Raw genomic sequence first — 16478 nt, 5'->3', positions numbered from 1 at the left:
CGTATCTTCTAACAGAGCCTATTTGAAAATAAGTTGTTTTGGAGCTGCTTGCTTGTTTATTTCATCTAATTACCAACCCCTTAAACTTATTCTAGTCACCCCCCAGGCATTCTGGTGTGTATACTATAAATCAAAGATCCTGGTTTTCTCTGTTTAAAAATCTCAGATTCTCTGATTTTTTTAAGAGGTGTGGAGGGGTGGACCCTGCAAATTCTCTGATTAAAAAACCCAAAATCCACGCCTTGCAGGCAGGGCCATCCCTAAGTGGGGGGGGAGGGGTGTGAATCAGGGAGAATACCCCAGACCCCACAGAGCCAGGTGGAGCAGCTGTGGCGACTCAGCACTGCTGCTGGCTTCATGTCCAGCTGTTTGGCACTCCCCCTCCCCCTGCTGCCAGATCCGGCACCTTCGACCACTTGGCATGCCCCTGCCGCCAAATCCGCCACCGGCTTCCTCGCATCTGGGGGTAGGGACCCACACAGGCCGATTTGCCCTGGGCCCTGCCCCCTGCTTGGGTTGCCTCTGCTTGCAGGGCTCTCCGTGTGCCAGCTCCAGTCATCCGGCTTCAGCTGCCACGTCAGTTCTCCAGCTAAGCTTTCTGGCTCCTCTGAGCCAGCCTTAGTAGGAAGTCTTTTCTGTACAGGCTCCCACCAATAGCCCCTGCCAGGGCAAACCTTTACTGTACACGGCTCTGTACGGTGTGGGGAATTCAATTCTGGTTCCCCCGCTGTTTCACTCTGGGCTGTTTTTGTGCCAGTGTGTCCATTCCGCCCACTCAAATCAGCGCCGGCACACACACAAAGCACTCCCACGCTGGTGCCATTTGTTTTGTTTTGTTTTGTTTATTTTTACCAGCTCCGCTGCCGAGGACGCCATCTTACTCTTTGATGACTCCAACGCTCTAGGTAAGTTTCTGTTCAGAGCGGACACTTCCTTCCTGCCACAGCTCATGGCAGGAGCTTCTTCCCTGTGACAGGCAGGTCAGAGTGGGCTGCAGCTGCAGGCTGGGGCTATGCCAGGCTCTTCCCAGTTGGGGCTGGGCTGGGCTGCAGTCGGGGCAGGCAGAGGCAGTGCTGGGAGAAGGGTTATGGGATGGGGGCTGCAGCCATCCCAAATATCACCATAGCCCCGCCCCCCCCACAGTACCTCCTTCCAAGGGCCCACCACAGCCCCAGCCCCAGCCCACAGTTGCAGCCCCTCCCCACGCCCCCACTGTGTAGATCCAGGGTCACATGATCCTCCTGTGCCCTCCTGGGCTGCGGGTAATGGTGGGAGCTGCTCCCCCTGCCCTGCACCCCTGGACAAGCCACGGCTCCATCCCACACCCACCCCACCCCGGCTGGGCAGCGCCTGCCCCAACCACTGCCCCACTCCGTCCCTCACCACGAGGGCCTTTATCTGCCCCCTGCATCTCCCTTCCCTCTATCCTCCCTTTCCACCACAACAGACTTACCAGCTCCACGCAGCTCTCCAAGCTGCCAGGCTGTGCTCCTCACTGCCTGTATGCCGTACTGCAGGTACGTATATGCACAGGCATTTATTGGCCAAATTAGCTGCCACATCAGGCCGATTTCTGATGCAATCAATTTTCTTTGTATCAGTGCTAATCTGATATCAGACTGATGTATCAGTGCACCTCCAGTGTAGAGTATGCATAGAAGTCTTCTGAAGTACCGCAATTCAAAGGTCTCACTTTGCTTTTCTAATGCCCCAGTGAGTGTCTACATCTTGCAGCCATAAAGAGTTGTTGAAACGACAACAGCATATAGTAGGTGGAGTTTCGTTTTCATTGTGATGCTGCTAGTCCAGATTTTCTTCAGTTTTGCTAGTTGTCCAATAGCAATGGCTATTCTTGTTTTTACTTAGTTTTTCTGATGTAGCACATTCTGTGATGGTTGCCCCAAGATATTAACAGTGTGTTACTTTTTTAGCTTCTTATCATTATTTTTTACTGATGCATCATCATTACTATTGGTTGATGTTATCATTATTTTGCTCTTCTCTGCACTAATTTCCATTCCATATTTCTTTGTAGCCTTATGCAGCCTTTCTGTTATTTCCTTAAGCTCTTTTGCGGTTCCCAATATTGTGAAGGTTGTGAATTTCTTGTCCTCCAAATTACACTGTTCCAGTGAAGTTTTTTAAGGCATGTGTCATGATTTGTTCTAAACATAAATTAAATACACGTGATAATAGAAGACAACCTTGGTGTATTCCTACTGATGTTGCAAACCACTCCACAATGTGGTTCTCAAGTAGGACTCCACTACTTGTATTGTTATAGAGTTCTTCTATAAAACTTAGAAATGTGGGACTGATGTCGCCAGACCCTGTCAAAAACTTTTTTAAAGTCTATGAACTTATGATGGAGTTCTTGTTTGGTGGTCCCAGTACTTTCCGCACATGATTCTAAGGTTGAAGATCTGTTCTGTGGTGATTTAACCGGGGTTAATTTGTCATGTGATTGAGTGTTTTTAAAGGACTCAGCAGCCATGCCCATGTATTAAGTCACAATTGTAGAGTGTTTTCAGAGGCCAGATCACTCAGAAACTGTCACTTCTGTCTGCACCAGTCTTTCACGAGGGAGAGAAACCAAAGCCCCAACGGACCACTGGTGTTCCTTAAAAGTCCTAAACATGGTTATAAAATGTATGAGTATTAACCCAAGAATACTGGGACTATTTCCAAGTAGAACTCTCTTGCTTTTTTCATTGGATGCTGCAAGTCTCTCCACTTCCTCACCTGAGCTATTGTAATGTATTACTATGCATTGTTCAAAACAGCAGCTGTGTTGCAAGCTGGGGTGGCTGCAAAGATACCTTTGTCTGCCTGACTGGGTTGTTGCAAATGTTCTATTTGTAAAGGGCTTTACGACTCAGATGAAATTTGAGATTAGCAAGTGCCAGGTATTAACCATTCTTGTAAAACTCATTAACTGTGAAAAATGTATGTGAACATTTAAACTAAATTATGAACTAAGATTGCAAGACAGTAATTTATGTTGGTAATACCCAAGACAAAAAGTGAATTACAAACACATGTTCTGGGACTGCCTGAGAGACAAAAGGATTCTGGGTTAAGACCTTATGAACAATTAATAAAATTGCCAAAGGAAATAAAAGTGCCTTTCTCTGCTGAACTAAAAATATATAAAAAGATGACCCTCACCTAAAATGTATATCCTATAAAAATATCAAATGGATTAACAAACTTATTAGTGGCAGAGATTATTATTTTAGGACACTGAAGGGAAATGTCAGGGCCATTATTTTATAATGAATGGATGGCGGACTGAATGGTACTGTCACATATGAAAGCATAATATAAAAAGAAAAAAAGAATTTGGAATGTATTTGGGAAATATATAAACGTAAGGGAACCCACAACACAGCAGACTTGCCTAAGGAAAAGTGGAGATAGAGCTGACTGATGCACTATTCTATTCAGTGTCCCAAGTTCACATACTGTTAGAGGATCTCAACTTTTAAAGGGCTAGGAAGAGGCTGAACTCCACTCCTATCCATTACTTACGTGAGTTTTTGTCACACAATATCTGCTGTTTTACAAGTAACTCATTCCATATAATGAATAAAGAGCGTAATGATTAGCTAACAGGCCAACTTCTATAATTACTGTTTATGAATTAATCAATTAATCAAGTTCCCACAAAAATACTTATCAACTTAGATGTAAAAACTGATCAAGAGTATTTCCTTACAATAATGTAGAAATTATACAAATCAAAAATGTACTTAGTACTAGATCCTACATCATCTATTAGATGTCTAAAGTGGACTTGGTAGTGTAAGAGTGACGGTCGTGTAGTCGTGACGGTTCAGAAACTATGGAAGAGGCAACGATTTCTTAGGGTGGTATCTTGTATTGGACCAATTATGTAGTTGGGATAAAGTTAGACAAACTTTCAAATGCAAGATATTCTTCCTGAGGTTCAAAACACCAGGTCTGAGGAAGACTGTCTTACATTCAAAAGCTTCTCTAACTTTATCCCAACTACACAGTTGGTCCATTAAACAATATCACCCTAAAATATCCTTGCCTCTCACATAAAGTGGACTTGGGTATATAGCACTGGAAGGTGCCCTGGGCCATCAAAACCAGTCTCCTGTCTTCTTAGGTGCTTCAGAATGACCCTCTTTCAGTCCACCTGAACTTCTGTGCATGTTCCAAGTGCAGCCCCAGGGCTGGGAAAGTCCAGCTACTGGCCACAGTCCTAGGGCTCCACTTCTTCTAAGCCCACAACCCAGCACCAGGCTAGTTTTAGACCCCCTGTCCCCACCGGCTCCTTCCCCCAACTCCAAACAACCTCCCACTGCAGACCAGCCAGCCACTCCCCCAGATCCCACAAACTGTTCCTGATGCCAGTTTTACCAGCACTTGTTGACAGAGACAACCCAAGCAGGGTGCAGGGCCCGGGGCAAAATCAGCCTGTGCAGGGCCTGGCCCCTGGAGGCAAGGAAGCCAGTAGCAGATTCTGGGGGGGGGCAAGCGGCTGGACAAAGACAGCAGCAGCGTAGAATCACTGCGCCGCTCTGCCTGGCTCTACTGCCTGGGGCGGTCACCCTGATTCCACCCCCCCAGGGCAGCCCTGCTTGTTGGTGCTGAAAGTTAATAGGGTGAGGAGAAGGGTGGCTGGGATCAGGGGATGGGGGAGATGGTGTTCATCTGGGAGTGGGGGTCAGGAGATTAAAGATAGCCTTTGGCTGAGGGGAGGAGAGCCCCCCCAAATCCCAAAGCACCCCCGCAAAGCCGCCAGCCCCCACCCATCCCTGTCCCCATGCAAGAAGTTCCCCATTTCTAAAATGGAAATTATTTTTCAAGGCTCAGAATATGTACTGGCTAGGCAGAATGGAAAAGAGTTTAGATTTGCCATACAGTTCCTATTTAAACTAATTAAAATTCATTCTCTGTATAGATAATCCTGCTCACACCTAAAATACTTAAAATGTTAATACAAATAAAAGTGGTTTAATAGCCATTTTCAATACAAAACTCAATAAACCGTAATGATGGAGACACCATGGCACTTCAAATAAGTTAAGTAAATACTGTCAATAAAAATTAACATGGGTCTTCATCTCCTAGAGTGATTTAACAACTCCATCTGAAAGAGGATCGGACATCTATACATATTGATACCCTTGTGAGTTTGTGACATAGATCCCTCTATCCATCATAGCAAAAGGAAAGGAAAGGTTATAGAGGTTAACAGAGACAGAGCATCTGTAATTGACTTCTGTATTTCATTCTACACTCATTGAGCTATTTGGAATGTCCTTATGAATCAATGCTTCCTTCATGTTCACGATACCGTATAGAACTACAAAGCCATGAAGTCTACCTACACAAATTCTCATTAAGATAACCTAATAATAATACCTAAATTAGTAACAGTAATAACAAAAAAGCAGACAAACTAAATTACAGCATTCTGAATGGTGGTCTTAATATAATTCAGATCTAAGATGTAGTCTCATTGCCTGCTCCTACACTTGGGAAATAGAGAGATTTTTTTTTCTAAGCTGTACCTGGAATCACACAGAATGGGTAGTAAATAGGAGTACCGAAATTTTAACAACATAGCTTGTTATTGATGGAATACTTTAACCTCCTTGGACATCCCATCACTGAGTAGCTGTTCTTAAACAAGAAAACTTTACAAACCAACTTAAGTGTAAAATTCTGGAACAAGAAGTCATTCACAGAGCTGGGTTAAGTATGGCCTCAACAGCAATTATGGATTCTTATCCCATTAGCTGAATGAGCTTTTATAAACCCTATGTCCATCAATGTTTATCCCCTTTGATTTGTTCAACCTACCTTTACCCCTCAGAGTAATGTCTCCTCCTCTCTTCCCCCTTTCCCTATCCTTTGTTTTTAAATTATCTATTTGGTACCCCTACTCTCTACAAGTCATAGCATCTGATAAAGTAGGCTGCAGTCTGCGAAAGCTCATGCCTCTCTGAAAAAGTTAGTCTGTAACAGAGGTGGGCAATTATTTCAGCCAGAGGGCAACTTAGGGAGTTTTGGTAAGCTGTTGTGGGATAGGTCAGCACCCCCTCCCACAACAGTTCACCAGAGTGCCTCTGCTACATGCTGGGCCTGGTGGCTGGGATGGGGCCATGGGTGACTGGGGAGTGGCATCTGGGAATGGGAAGGGGAAGTGGGGCCAGGGCTAGGATCATGGGGCTTGGGCTCTGCATACCCCTGCAACAGACACCAGTTCTGCAAGCAGAGGCATGTGGAGAATGGGCTATGGCTCTTCCCTGGGCCCTAGCCCCACAATGTCACCACCCCACGATCCCAGGGTCACAACAGAGGCTGGCCAGGACACGTGCAGGCAGGGCATGTGGCCAGTGGACAGGATGGGGCTGCAGGCGAGTGGGAAACCATGTCCAGGAGCAAAATGAGCAGGTGGGGCCAGGGCCAGGATCTTGGGGCAGAGCTGTGATCAGGTCCCTGCACACCCCTGCCTGAGGAACTGGCACTGCCCTAGGCCCCAGCACCATGCTTTCACCGCCCTGTGATCCTGGCCTCACCCACCCATCCCACTTCCAGATGCCACTCCTTGCCTGCCCACAGCCCCATCCCACCCTCCCAGCTGAGCGCCCTGCCCAGGCAGGTCCCACCCCTATTTGTGAGTGCGGGTCAGACAGGCCAGGGGACTCAGCAGCAGAGCCAGCAGCCAGAAGGAGCTGCCACTGCTGGGGCTCCCAGGAAGTGAATTCGGTGACTTCATTGCCCCAGCTCCGCTGTGTACCCAGGGACACCAGGACCAGCAGCACGTGCCACAGCCTGGGCTGCCCAAGACCAAGGAACTTACCATGGGCCAGACAAAATTTTACCCACCCCTGGTCTATGATAATGGTCTGCAATTTTTCCAGGCTGCAGGCTGGACTGACCCAGTTGGGGTCAGAAGCAGGCTGGCAAACTATGACCCACCCACTGCTGCTGCTTTTCCTAGTGGCTGCACTGGGAAGATGCCCACCACTGCCGCTGCTTTTTCCCTGTGGACATATGGGGAGAGTGTCTTCAGCCAACACTTCTCCCTGCATCAGCAAAGGGCTTTGGCAACAGTTGCCACAGGGACTAGCATAGGCTTCTATAGACTCTTTCTTTGTGAAGCCACTGGAAAAAAGCAGGGGCAGTGACTAGGTCTTAGTGCCTGTCTGCCATGTAACTGCCTGCCTCTGACCCAAATGGGTCAATCTGCCTGCTGAGGCCATAGGCTGCCGACCCTTGGTCTACATGGTGCCACATTGCCCTGCCTTCTGCTTAACTTCATACTAACACAGCTATTACCTCTTTTTATCCATTATGTTTGTAAAGATAATGTGATTAGTAGTCCTACCCATGATGATGTACTGTTTAACCAATAAAAAAAATTAAATAGATCAGAATACAAGAGTTTGTTACAAAAATTAGAAAAATTGCTACTTTATTTCAAACCCACTGCCACCCAAAAGTCCTAAGCTATCAGCAAATACAGATCACCCATGTATGTATGTCTCTAAGCCAAGAATAGCAACTACCTGACTCTTAACTTTTGTGCAAATTATTTCTGATCCAACCTCAAAATCTGTAATTCCATCATATATAAGTGCATACTGCTTTAAAAAAACATGACTGAGCTGGCCCATTCATTTGATGCAAACGCTGAGCCCTTCCCAAATAAACAGAAAAATTTTGGAATTGAACCTTTTCGTCTCCCCCTATCCTTCTTCCCCCCCAGAAGTGGGAGACAGAAAGAGAGGGTAAACAAGACAATCGTGACTCAAAAGTTGGATAAGTTCAGGCAATGAATAGCCCTGCACCCAACCATTCCACGTATGTATCTTCTCGAGGCAGACATACGTACTAGTGACAACTAACTAGTGATTACATGCATACAGACCCACAGTCTTCTGATACCTGCACTTAAGTGCTAGCTTTCTACAACATGGCCACTCCATTAGTTTTGCAGAGAAGAAGAATTAAAACCTAATGTCTTAAAACACTGTGCTCTTCCTTTTAGCTGTGCATTTTCTACCATGTGTCTATACATGCTGGCTAGCCAACCAAGAACAATAGCTTCAGTTTCAAACCTCAAAACATTTGAGCTCATTTGAATAAAATGCCTGTCTGTAAATAGGTCAATTTACACTGAAAATATTGAATAATCAGCTCAATACCTGAATTGTTGTCCATGAAAACAATAGCTTCATGAAACGAACAGCATGCAGTAATGAGATGGCCTCTTAGATTTTCCATGACAGGGTGAATAAGGATAGCATCAGCATGCCCACAATTTGCACAAACTTCCTTGCAAGAATTTCCAGTTTTCAGAACTGAAAAAAGTTGTGTTAAGCCTTTCCAAAAATATGTTCTGAATGTACAAGGAACAGAAACTATAATGTGGAATCCAATTCCTCTATTGGAAGCAGCCTTCAGTAAAGTGTTGCAATATGTATTCTTCCTCCCCTAGGAAGCAAACATCTGGTTTTCAGAGTCATTCCACCTGGATACTGAATTAAGATGTGTAATTCTCCAATAGGACTCCTTAGCATCTTACTGTTTGATCAACAGTATATCAAACAGATACAGACTGTGAAAGTTTTCAACCAAATGTAGTTGGCATTTATTCTTAAAACATAAAGCATAAATGTGCCACTTGGTATCATCAAGCTATTACATACATAGGGGTGGACAGCCGCTGTTCAAGTCAACAATTTGGGGGAGTAAGGAAAAGGGGGGGGGGGGGGGTGTTTTGTTTTGTTTTGTTTAAAGCTGAGCAGAAAATTTCCAGATCTTTACCATGCTGATATTAGATGGAAGAGACCAAGTCAAAAAGCAGAAAACTGCAAAGGAACCTGCAGAAACAGACTTTTTTTTTTTTTTTTTTAAACTTATTCAGGCAAAACATCTCTGCCCACTGCTGCTTATGCACTTCAACAAACTCCCCTTTACTAATATACCCCTCACACACTCAAGTACACATACATGTGCATGTGCATGTGCATGCAGTTCTACCACCCAAACTGCACCATTCACTTGAAAGGACAGCAGAGCTGCTGTCGGTATTTCTGGGCTCGCATTGACTGAGCCAGCAAAACTTCTCGCAGCGTTTCTGCCACAGTGAATTCCTTCACAGGGCCATATCTGGAAAACCATTATCTGCCCGGAACCTACCTTCTCTGCCAAGATCACCAAATATATTCCCTAACAGACACCCAGACTTAGATATACTTTAAAAATATTTTTATAGAAGGAAGTGAGTACACACATTTTCTGCATTGAGAGTTACAAAAGCAAACACACAAGTCATGAAAAATAGATGTGTATATAGGCTTTTCAAGCATTTTAATCAATCTCATTTATGACCTATTCCATAATGTACTTTAATGTAATCTGGCATGCAAATCCTCTGTCAAAAACAGGCAAACTATATTAATATGTCCCACAGGGATCATGTATAGACCAGTGCATTCACTAATGTATATAAATGATTGCCTGAAGGTTACACAGCTGCTCCACTGTACATCTGCACTGATGAAGTGGTCATTTTAAATAGCTCCCTTTCCTACTCTATTACAGAATACCTGTTTCTAGTTTCCTGACTTTGGATATAAGCTTCACAATCAAATGGCTTGCTGATAATGGCCTCATGTGCAATCCGCTATGAATAAAATGTGGTTGATATTGCCTTAAGAAATAGTCACACATAAACCTGTTGAAGTACTGACAGTAGCATTTATGCAAATAATGAACACGGCAGATTAATGGATTCAGAAACTTGTTCTCTCTCTTCTGCACAAGTCATGTGGCTTTTAACAGCTGATCTCTCTCTCTCCAACATAGATCAACTCCACTACCTCTGAGCACTAATTATAGAGCAATCAAATGTTAGCTAACAGCTCTTTTTAAACCAATTACAAAGAATGAATAGCAAAAGGCTGTTTTAAATATAAAATATCACGTTAACATCATATACCTTATTGTCTATGTACATAAAGGATCATGGACAGTGACAAATTCATCTGTAGCTTCCCTGCCCTCTCCTGCAACACTAGGGATGATTTTAACCCTTGGCATCCATGTATATAAGCTTGGAAGCCAGGGGATTGTTACACGGACTTAGTGGATAGGAGAGAAAGTCCAAATAATTTCAACTCATTTTCACATACAGTAAAATGACCCTCATGCAATATAAGGGCTTGGCATGGTTAAAGAGCTTAATACATATTCCTTTTACAGCACTGAACCGATCAGACAATTTTAGTAAGTGTGGGATATTCACATGCTGGAGGTAAAGGAAGATTACCATAAATAGAGTAAATATTGTGTACTGTACTTTTATTTGGTTTTATCATTGGAGGAAAAGGTGTTGTGTGTATATAAATTTAAAACAATATTTAAAAAATGAAGCTACATTGGATGAAATTAAAATGCTATTTTGTAGTAATTTTCAATGCAGGAAGACAGTTACACCTTTGTTGTATTCTAAGCATTTGGCACAGATTACTACTTATACTTTATACTAATTTCTCTAATGTACATTTCCACTATTTAAGCCTTTCACTATAACCTCATGTCATATTCTCTTGAATTTAAAAACAACAACAACAACATCAATCCAACTTTTCCAACTGGGACCTCTGAACACTACTCCAAATATGCCAGTTGAGGACCATAATCTAATCCATGGTCAGCAACCTATAACCCTTGGGCCAAATCCAGCCCACAGAGCTACTGGATCTGGCCCACAGAGCTGATGTCTTGGCAGCGTTAAGCAGTGGAGGCCTCAGTGGCATTCAGAGGCAGGGGGGTTTGCTCATCCTGTGCAACAGCTGGGTGCAAGCAGTAGTAGTAGTGGCAGCAGCAATGGCCAGGTCCTAACACCAGCCGCCCTTGGACCAAAGCTGGACCATCCTGGCCTGCCACTGGAAAACAATGCCAACCACTGACCTAGTCAAATTAATCACGTTAGCAATCTTGTTGAAGTTGATGGCAATATTTGTTTAAACCCACACTAATTCAGGGTGCCTACACCGTTAATTGTTGTGCAGCATAGAGATACCCAAGCCAGTTTCAAACAGGCTAGCTCAAGCATCAGAAGTGGTCTAGCTGCAGCAACAAAGAGCTCCATGCAGGCTCATTTATCCTGCCACAAATGCAACCACAAAGAGGTTCATGAGTCCAGACAGCCTTTGTGTTCATAGCACCAGATAACTTGGTTTGCAGCACTAGATACCTAAGCATTTTAGAACAAGGGGGGCCCAGTTTCAAACCCTGATGTTGACAACCATTTTGCTACATTTTTAACATGACAGCTCTAAATGGATTATTTGCAGCAAGAATTGAATTAGTGATCTCTATGTCTTAAAGACCCATAACTGTAAACCATACACAAGTAGCAGACTCCAAAAACCTCTATGAGGAAACAAAGAGCAGTACCGGCTCCAGATGTGCTACGTGTACACATACAAGACAAGCAGGGTCATCTGTCCTCCTGCTATTGCTACTATTCATTTGCTTTTTTTCAACATGCAGATGTCCTGTTATCCTGACTGCTGTCAGGGGCTAGAAGAAGGCTGTTAACCTGACTTTACAAAGCAAAAGTGTGATTTTAACCTTCTCCCACCCCTGCCAACTGTAAAGTATAGCAGATACTATTTAAATACTGACAGGTAATCAAGTACTGTAGAGAAAGCAAGAGAATGTTTTTGGTGCCTTTCATGAGCACAGAAATCTGGGGTATACTAGACTTGGCAGGATTTGATTTTTTGTCAGCTAAATGGTGATTTCACCTCACACTCACAGACTGACAAAAATATTTCCATTGTTAATAATCAAAATTTACAGAAAGGGGATGTAAGAAGTGGCAGCTGCCACAATGCCCAGATGGCTCCTGCTGAGCAGCTGGAAGGAGGGCAGGGGGTTGGGGTTGGGGTGTGTGCATATGCGTGTCAGCCCCACCTCCCCAGCTTGGTACCTGTGGAGTGCCAGCCAGCTGGGTCCTCCCTTGCAAGCTTGGGCAGGGGTGAGCCACTGTCTGCAGGAGGCAGATGCCAATTCAGCAACCAGCTTCCTTGCTGGGATGTGGCAGCGACCACTGCGGAACAAAGGAAAGCAGGCACTAAGCTTGGCGGTGTCGTGTACAAGGGTTGGGTGGTGAGCTGAGAGCCTGGCAGTACAGCAACTCCCCCCACACCTGATGTGTGCTGTGCTGGAGGAGGAAGCAGATGTGTTTGTGTGTACGTATCTCTGTGTGTATGTGCGCGCGCACACACACACACACACACACACACAAGCACGTGTGCACCTCCACTCCCCTCATTCACGCAATCCTGAACATTTAAAACCAATACAACTAAAAATAAAAGCTTAAAAATAAAAATTGATATTATCTGTCAAAACTTTTAAAAAGTAAACGTTGAATTCTGCTAAGCCCAGGTATACCACATTCAACATGAAAGAGCTCGTAGGAGACTGGCTTGAAGCACCTATGCTGCATGGCACATTTCATTACACACATGATCTTTATCAAGATCCAACAAAAATCCCTAGCTGAACATAGCGTTTCAAAAGAAAAAGGAAAAAGAAAAAGCTAAAGCTAAAGATAAAAGCCCTGTGGTTATACAGCTTGTCCTACAGTTCAATTTTGATGCCTGACTAATCAATCACTGGTGATGAGAGGCAGATTAAGACAGTGCCTCAGAAATGCTCATGGGCAGTCGGGGGGGGGAGGCACCAGCTGCCAATTGCCAACGGGAGGGGTGGGGGACGCCCCGTTCCTCAGCGGCTGATAGCCGACCAGGGGGGAGGGGCAATCCAATCCCAGTGGCCAATTGCAAACTGGGAGCAACGGCAGCAAACCGGACGTGTTGCTGGTGCTTCTCAGGGGGGAGGGGAGGGGGCGGTCACTCCCCGTGCCCTGCCTACACAACACCTATGGAAACAAGAACAATGAAACCCAATAAAACTCCCTTTCAGATTAACCAGTTTGATGACCCCCACAAAAATGTAGGCCCTTTCAGGGCACAGGGCTCAGAATACATAATCCACTGACTCAAGTCAATCTGCTACTAATTATGCAAGTATAAAGTAGAACTTGGTTGCTAAGAACCTTAAAACAATTTTCATGTTGGTTTCATTTTTATTGTAGGGGTTCAGTTTCAGCACATGCATCTTGAGTGGTTTATGCAGAAAAATAATATACTGAGACCAGTTAGAGTGATATAGAATCTTTGGGCAAGTATAGATGCATATGAAAATACATACAGAAGCTTTATGGTTAAATTTAAAAATGTCATGATATTTTGTTTCCTTCAAATTTCTGCAGAGGCTTTGGGGAAAAGGTTGAGTCACCACCTGTACTCTTCTGCCATAACCAAAACAAAAGCAAACAAAAAACCAAAAGTGGGAGGCAAATTGATTTTTTTTTTTTTTTTTTTTTTTTTTTTTTTTTTTACAGACACAGAGTGATTCAGAAGTGAACTAAGCTTTGAATATGACCACATTTAAGCACCAAAAGTATCACATGAAAACCATTTCTGGAATAATAATATTCTTGTTACTCAAAGGTATAGCAGTCACCAGATTTAAACTTGGATCAGGAAATGTCTGCAATTCTTCTTTGATATTTAACATACAGATCAGCCAGTTTCTTTAAAGAGCTGATCATCATCATGCATTTTGCCAAGTGGTATATTACATCTATAGCACAGCAAACTGAAAAAAAGAGATAAAAGTTAAATAAAATTAAAAAACAACCTAACAAAATATTACATTTTTTCCCATATTTGAAAAGTAATTGTCCAAAGTTCCACTGGGCCATTATTTTTTTCTGCCTCCTTTACTTGTCTACATACAGCATCATCATAATTAACATTATGTAACACCCAAAACATCGAACAAGATAATGCATATTATCACACCATGCCTGTATATTTGAAGGGACTATTTTATACATGGATTACAGTGTGATTACCGTGTGTATTTAATTCACATATTATATTCCTTTAATACTATGAGGTTTTCTGTTACATTTTTGTTCCCGCTCAAAAAGTATTACTCATCCATATAAACAGCAGCTGTAGAAGTAGTTAACTGAGAACAGTACCCAAAAATGCAAGGCAACATTTTTATATGTTTGAGAACTTTTTCAGTGACTTCAGCACTACAGGTTGACTATACATCTGTATCATTTATTTTACTCGCATTTTATTTAAAATCTGTTAATAGGATCATTTAGTAAGAGAACTGGCATGAACATGTATTAGGGCTGTGCAAAATCTTGACAGACCTTTCGTTTTGAAGGTGTTTCAATGCATTTCGAGCTCAAAACACCGAAACTAAAATGAAACACAAGGCTTTGAAACAGCTTCAAAACTAAGCGAGAGCACTCAAAACAACTAAAACATTTTGAAAAGTTTCGAAGCCAGGCTTGCAGGGAAATACAAACTAAGAAGGAGGAGGAAGAGGAGGGAAGGACTGCTCTGATGTGTAGCTGGCCAGTGACTGATCCTTTCCTGAGGTTCCTTCTGCTCTGGGGGAGGGACAGAGAAGGAACATAAAAGCATTGCTTGAAATTAGCTTTGTCAGCTGTGTTTTTGTCAGCTTACTGAGCTGTGTCCTCCAGCAGCATCAGGAAAGCTCTCACTTCCTACTTGCTAGTCTGTTCCTAGCAAGTGGGATCCAAACCTTTCCAAAATATTCTAATACCCTTTCCTAATCCATTCCTTTCAATTTATTCGTCCTCCAAAATGCTCTTTGTTATTCTCTGTAAGTCTTTCTCCACGTAAAAGAAATCTGTGTTTTCCCTGACAGTCTGCACTGACTCTGCAGGAAAGCACAACATATATTACAGAACATATATTTATATTCTAAGATTATAAAAGCCTTAGTCTGTCTATTGGTCCATAATGCTTTATTCGTGCTCTGATTGGGTGACTGAAAGCCACTGGAGCTGGCCTCACTCCCCACCTTGCTCCTTGGAGGTGGCAGCAGTAGCGTGGGGGGGTGGTTGGGACACTGGGGGGGGCAGCAGGGGAAGAGGCCCATCCCTCTCCCCTTCTGTCATCACTGCCTTCAGGGCCGACACAGGCCAACACAGTGGTGGTGGGGGGAGAAGTAGGCCTGACACAGGGGAGGGAGGAGCCAGCCTACTCCCCATTCTTGATGGGCAATTGGCTAGCATTACATAAATACATACATTACATTACAGAAACACACATAGATTTTCCAGCACACCAAACATGAGGCATGCTGGAAAGGCAGACGGCCACTCTTCTGGCCAGGGCAGAGGAGGGGCAGAGGGAGAGCTCTAATTTTCCCCCGCAAAAAACTTAGAAGACACAGCCTCTTTCCAACAACTAGTAGCCATGCCTCTTCTGCTGTTAATGGCACCAAGGAGATGGGAGCAGTGTTTGCATCCCCTCCAATAACACCTGCCATAATAACAACAATCCTGAGCACCACCACCATAACAACAAGCAGCACCAGCATTACAATTTCAACTTCCAGTGCGAGTCTTCCAGTGCCAGAGGAAAAGCTGGAGCTGGATCTGGATCTGAGTGCCACAGCAAGGGAAATTCTGGGGAAGGAGGGAGAATCAGCTGCATTTGTGCCCCACACCCCTCAAGTTTTCTCTAGAACCAGGTCTCCTTCCCCATAAGGCACTTTGGAGGTTGAGGCAGAGGTTGTGGAGGCAAGTGGATCAACTGAGTCCGCTTCTCCTGTTGCTGCGCCTCTGCCTGCTGAGGAGGTGGAAAAGGCAGCATCTGCACATGCACCTGCAACCCAGAAGGTGTGGTCCGGCAGATGATCTCACATATGCTACCTGCCTGCACTGCCGAGTGAAAACCAGCCGGGGCAAGGAAGCGAAATGCACAAGCACCACAGGGATGCTGATGCATCTCTGCAGGCACCACCCCTTTGCCCTTGTTCCTCTTTAACCTGGCACCAGTGGAAGCATGTCCAAAAATAAGTCCCCCTCTCGCTCCAAAGTCTCCATCCCCCCGAAGCAGAGGCAGGCCACCCTGGAACAGTGAGGGAAAGGTGGGCACACAGAGAGGCACATTCCCAAGGCAAGCGAGGTCACTCAGAGCACTGGGGAGATGCTTGAAGTTGATGGCCAGGCCTTCTCCTTTGTTGAGCAGCCAGGGTTCAGGCGGCTCATGGCCTCACCCCCCTGCCCTGCTCCTTGCAGGTGGCGACGACACACTACAACCTGCCAGACATCTGACTCCCCAGGTACCTCTACACTTTTACTTGCTACATCCCCTTTCCCTCCTACCCCAGCCTGCACGTCAACCTGATGCCTCCATTTCCATATAAGGTGAGTAGGAGGTGCCTTATAACCACCAGCCACTACAGACACGCAGTCCTGGCTGGGGAAAGCCCAGACCCCTAAGATCTTTTGGAGGCCTGAGGCTTGCTGGTTGCAGTGGAGTTGTAAGGCTCCAGGTGAGCTCAGGTTA

The 16478-nt window shown here is 44.4% G+C and overlaps 1 protein-coding gene across 1 annotated transcript in view; it reads right to left on the bottom strand.

The window, feature by feature from the left end:
* The window catches only part of SMYD3 (SET and MYND domain containing 3), a 705011-nt gene that overhangs the window by 687087 nt on the left and 1446 nt on the right, over positions 1–16478 (bottom strand). Inside the window, exons 2-3 of the mRNA XM_025205137.1 lie at positions 13650–13728; positions 11990–12109 (exon numbers count right to left, since the gene is read on the bottom strand). Coding sequence (XP_025060922.1) covers positions 11990–12109; positions 13650–13728 — 199 coding nt within the window. The remainder of the gene's footprint in view (positions 1–11989; positions 12110–13649; positions 13729–16478) is intronic.

The sequence above is a fragment of the Alligator sinensis genome, unplaced genomic scaffold (assembly GCF_000455745.1).
Source record: "Alligator sinensis unplaced genomic scaffold, ASM45574v1 scaffold284_1, whole genome shotgun sequence".
Lineage (NCBI taxonomy): Eukaryota > Metazoa > Chordata > Crocodylia > Alligatoridae > Alligator > Alligator sinensis.
Note: the sequence above shows the minus strand (reverse complement) of the source record. Positions and strands in the feature narration are given on the sequence as shown.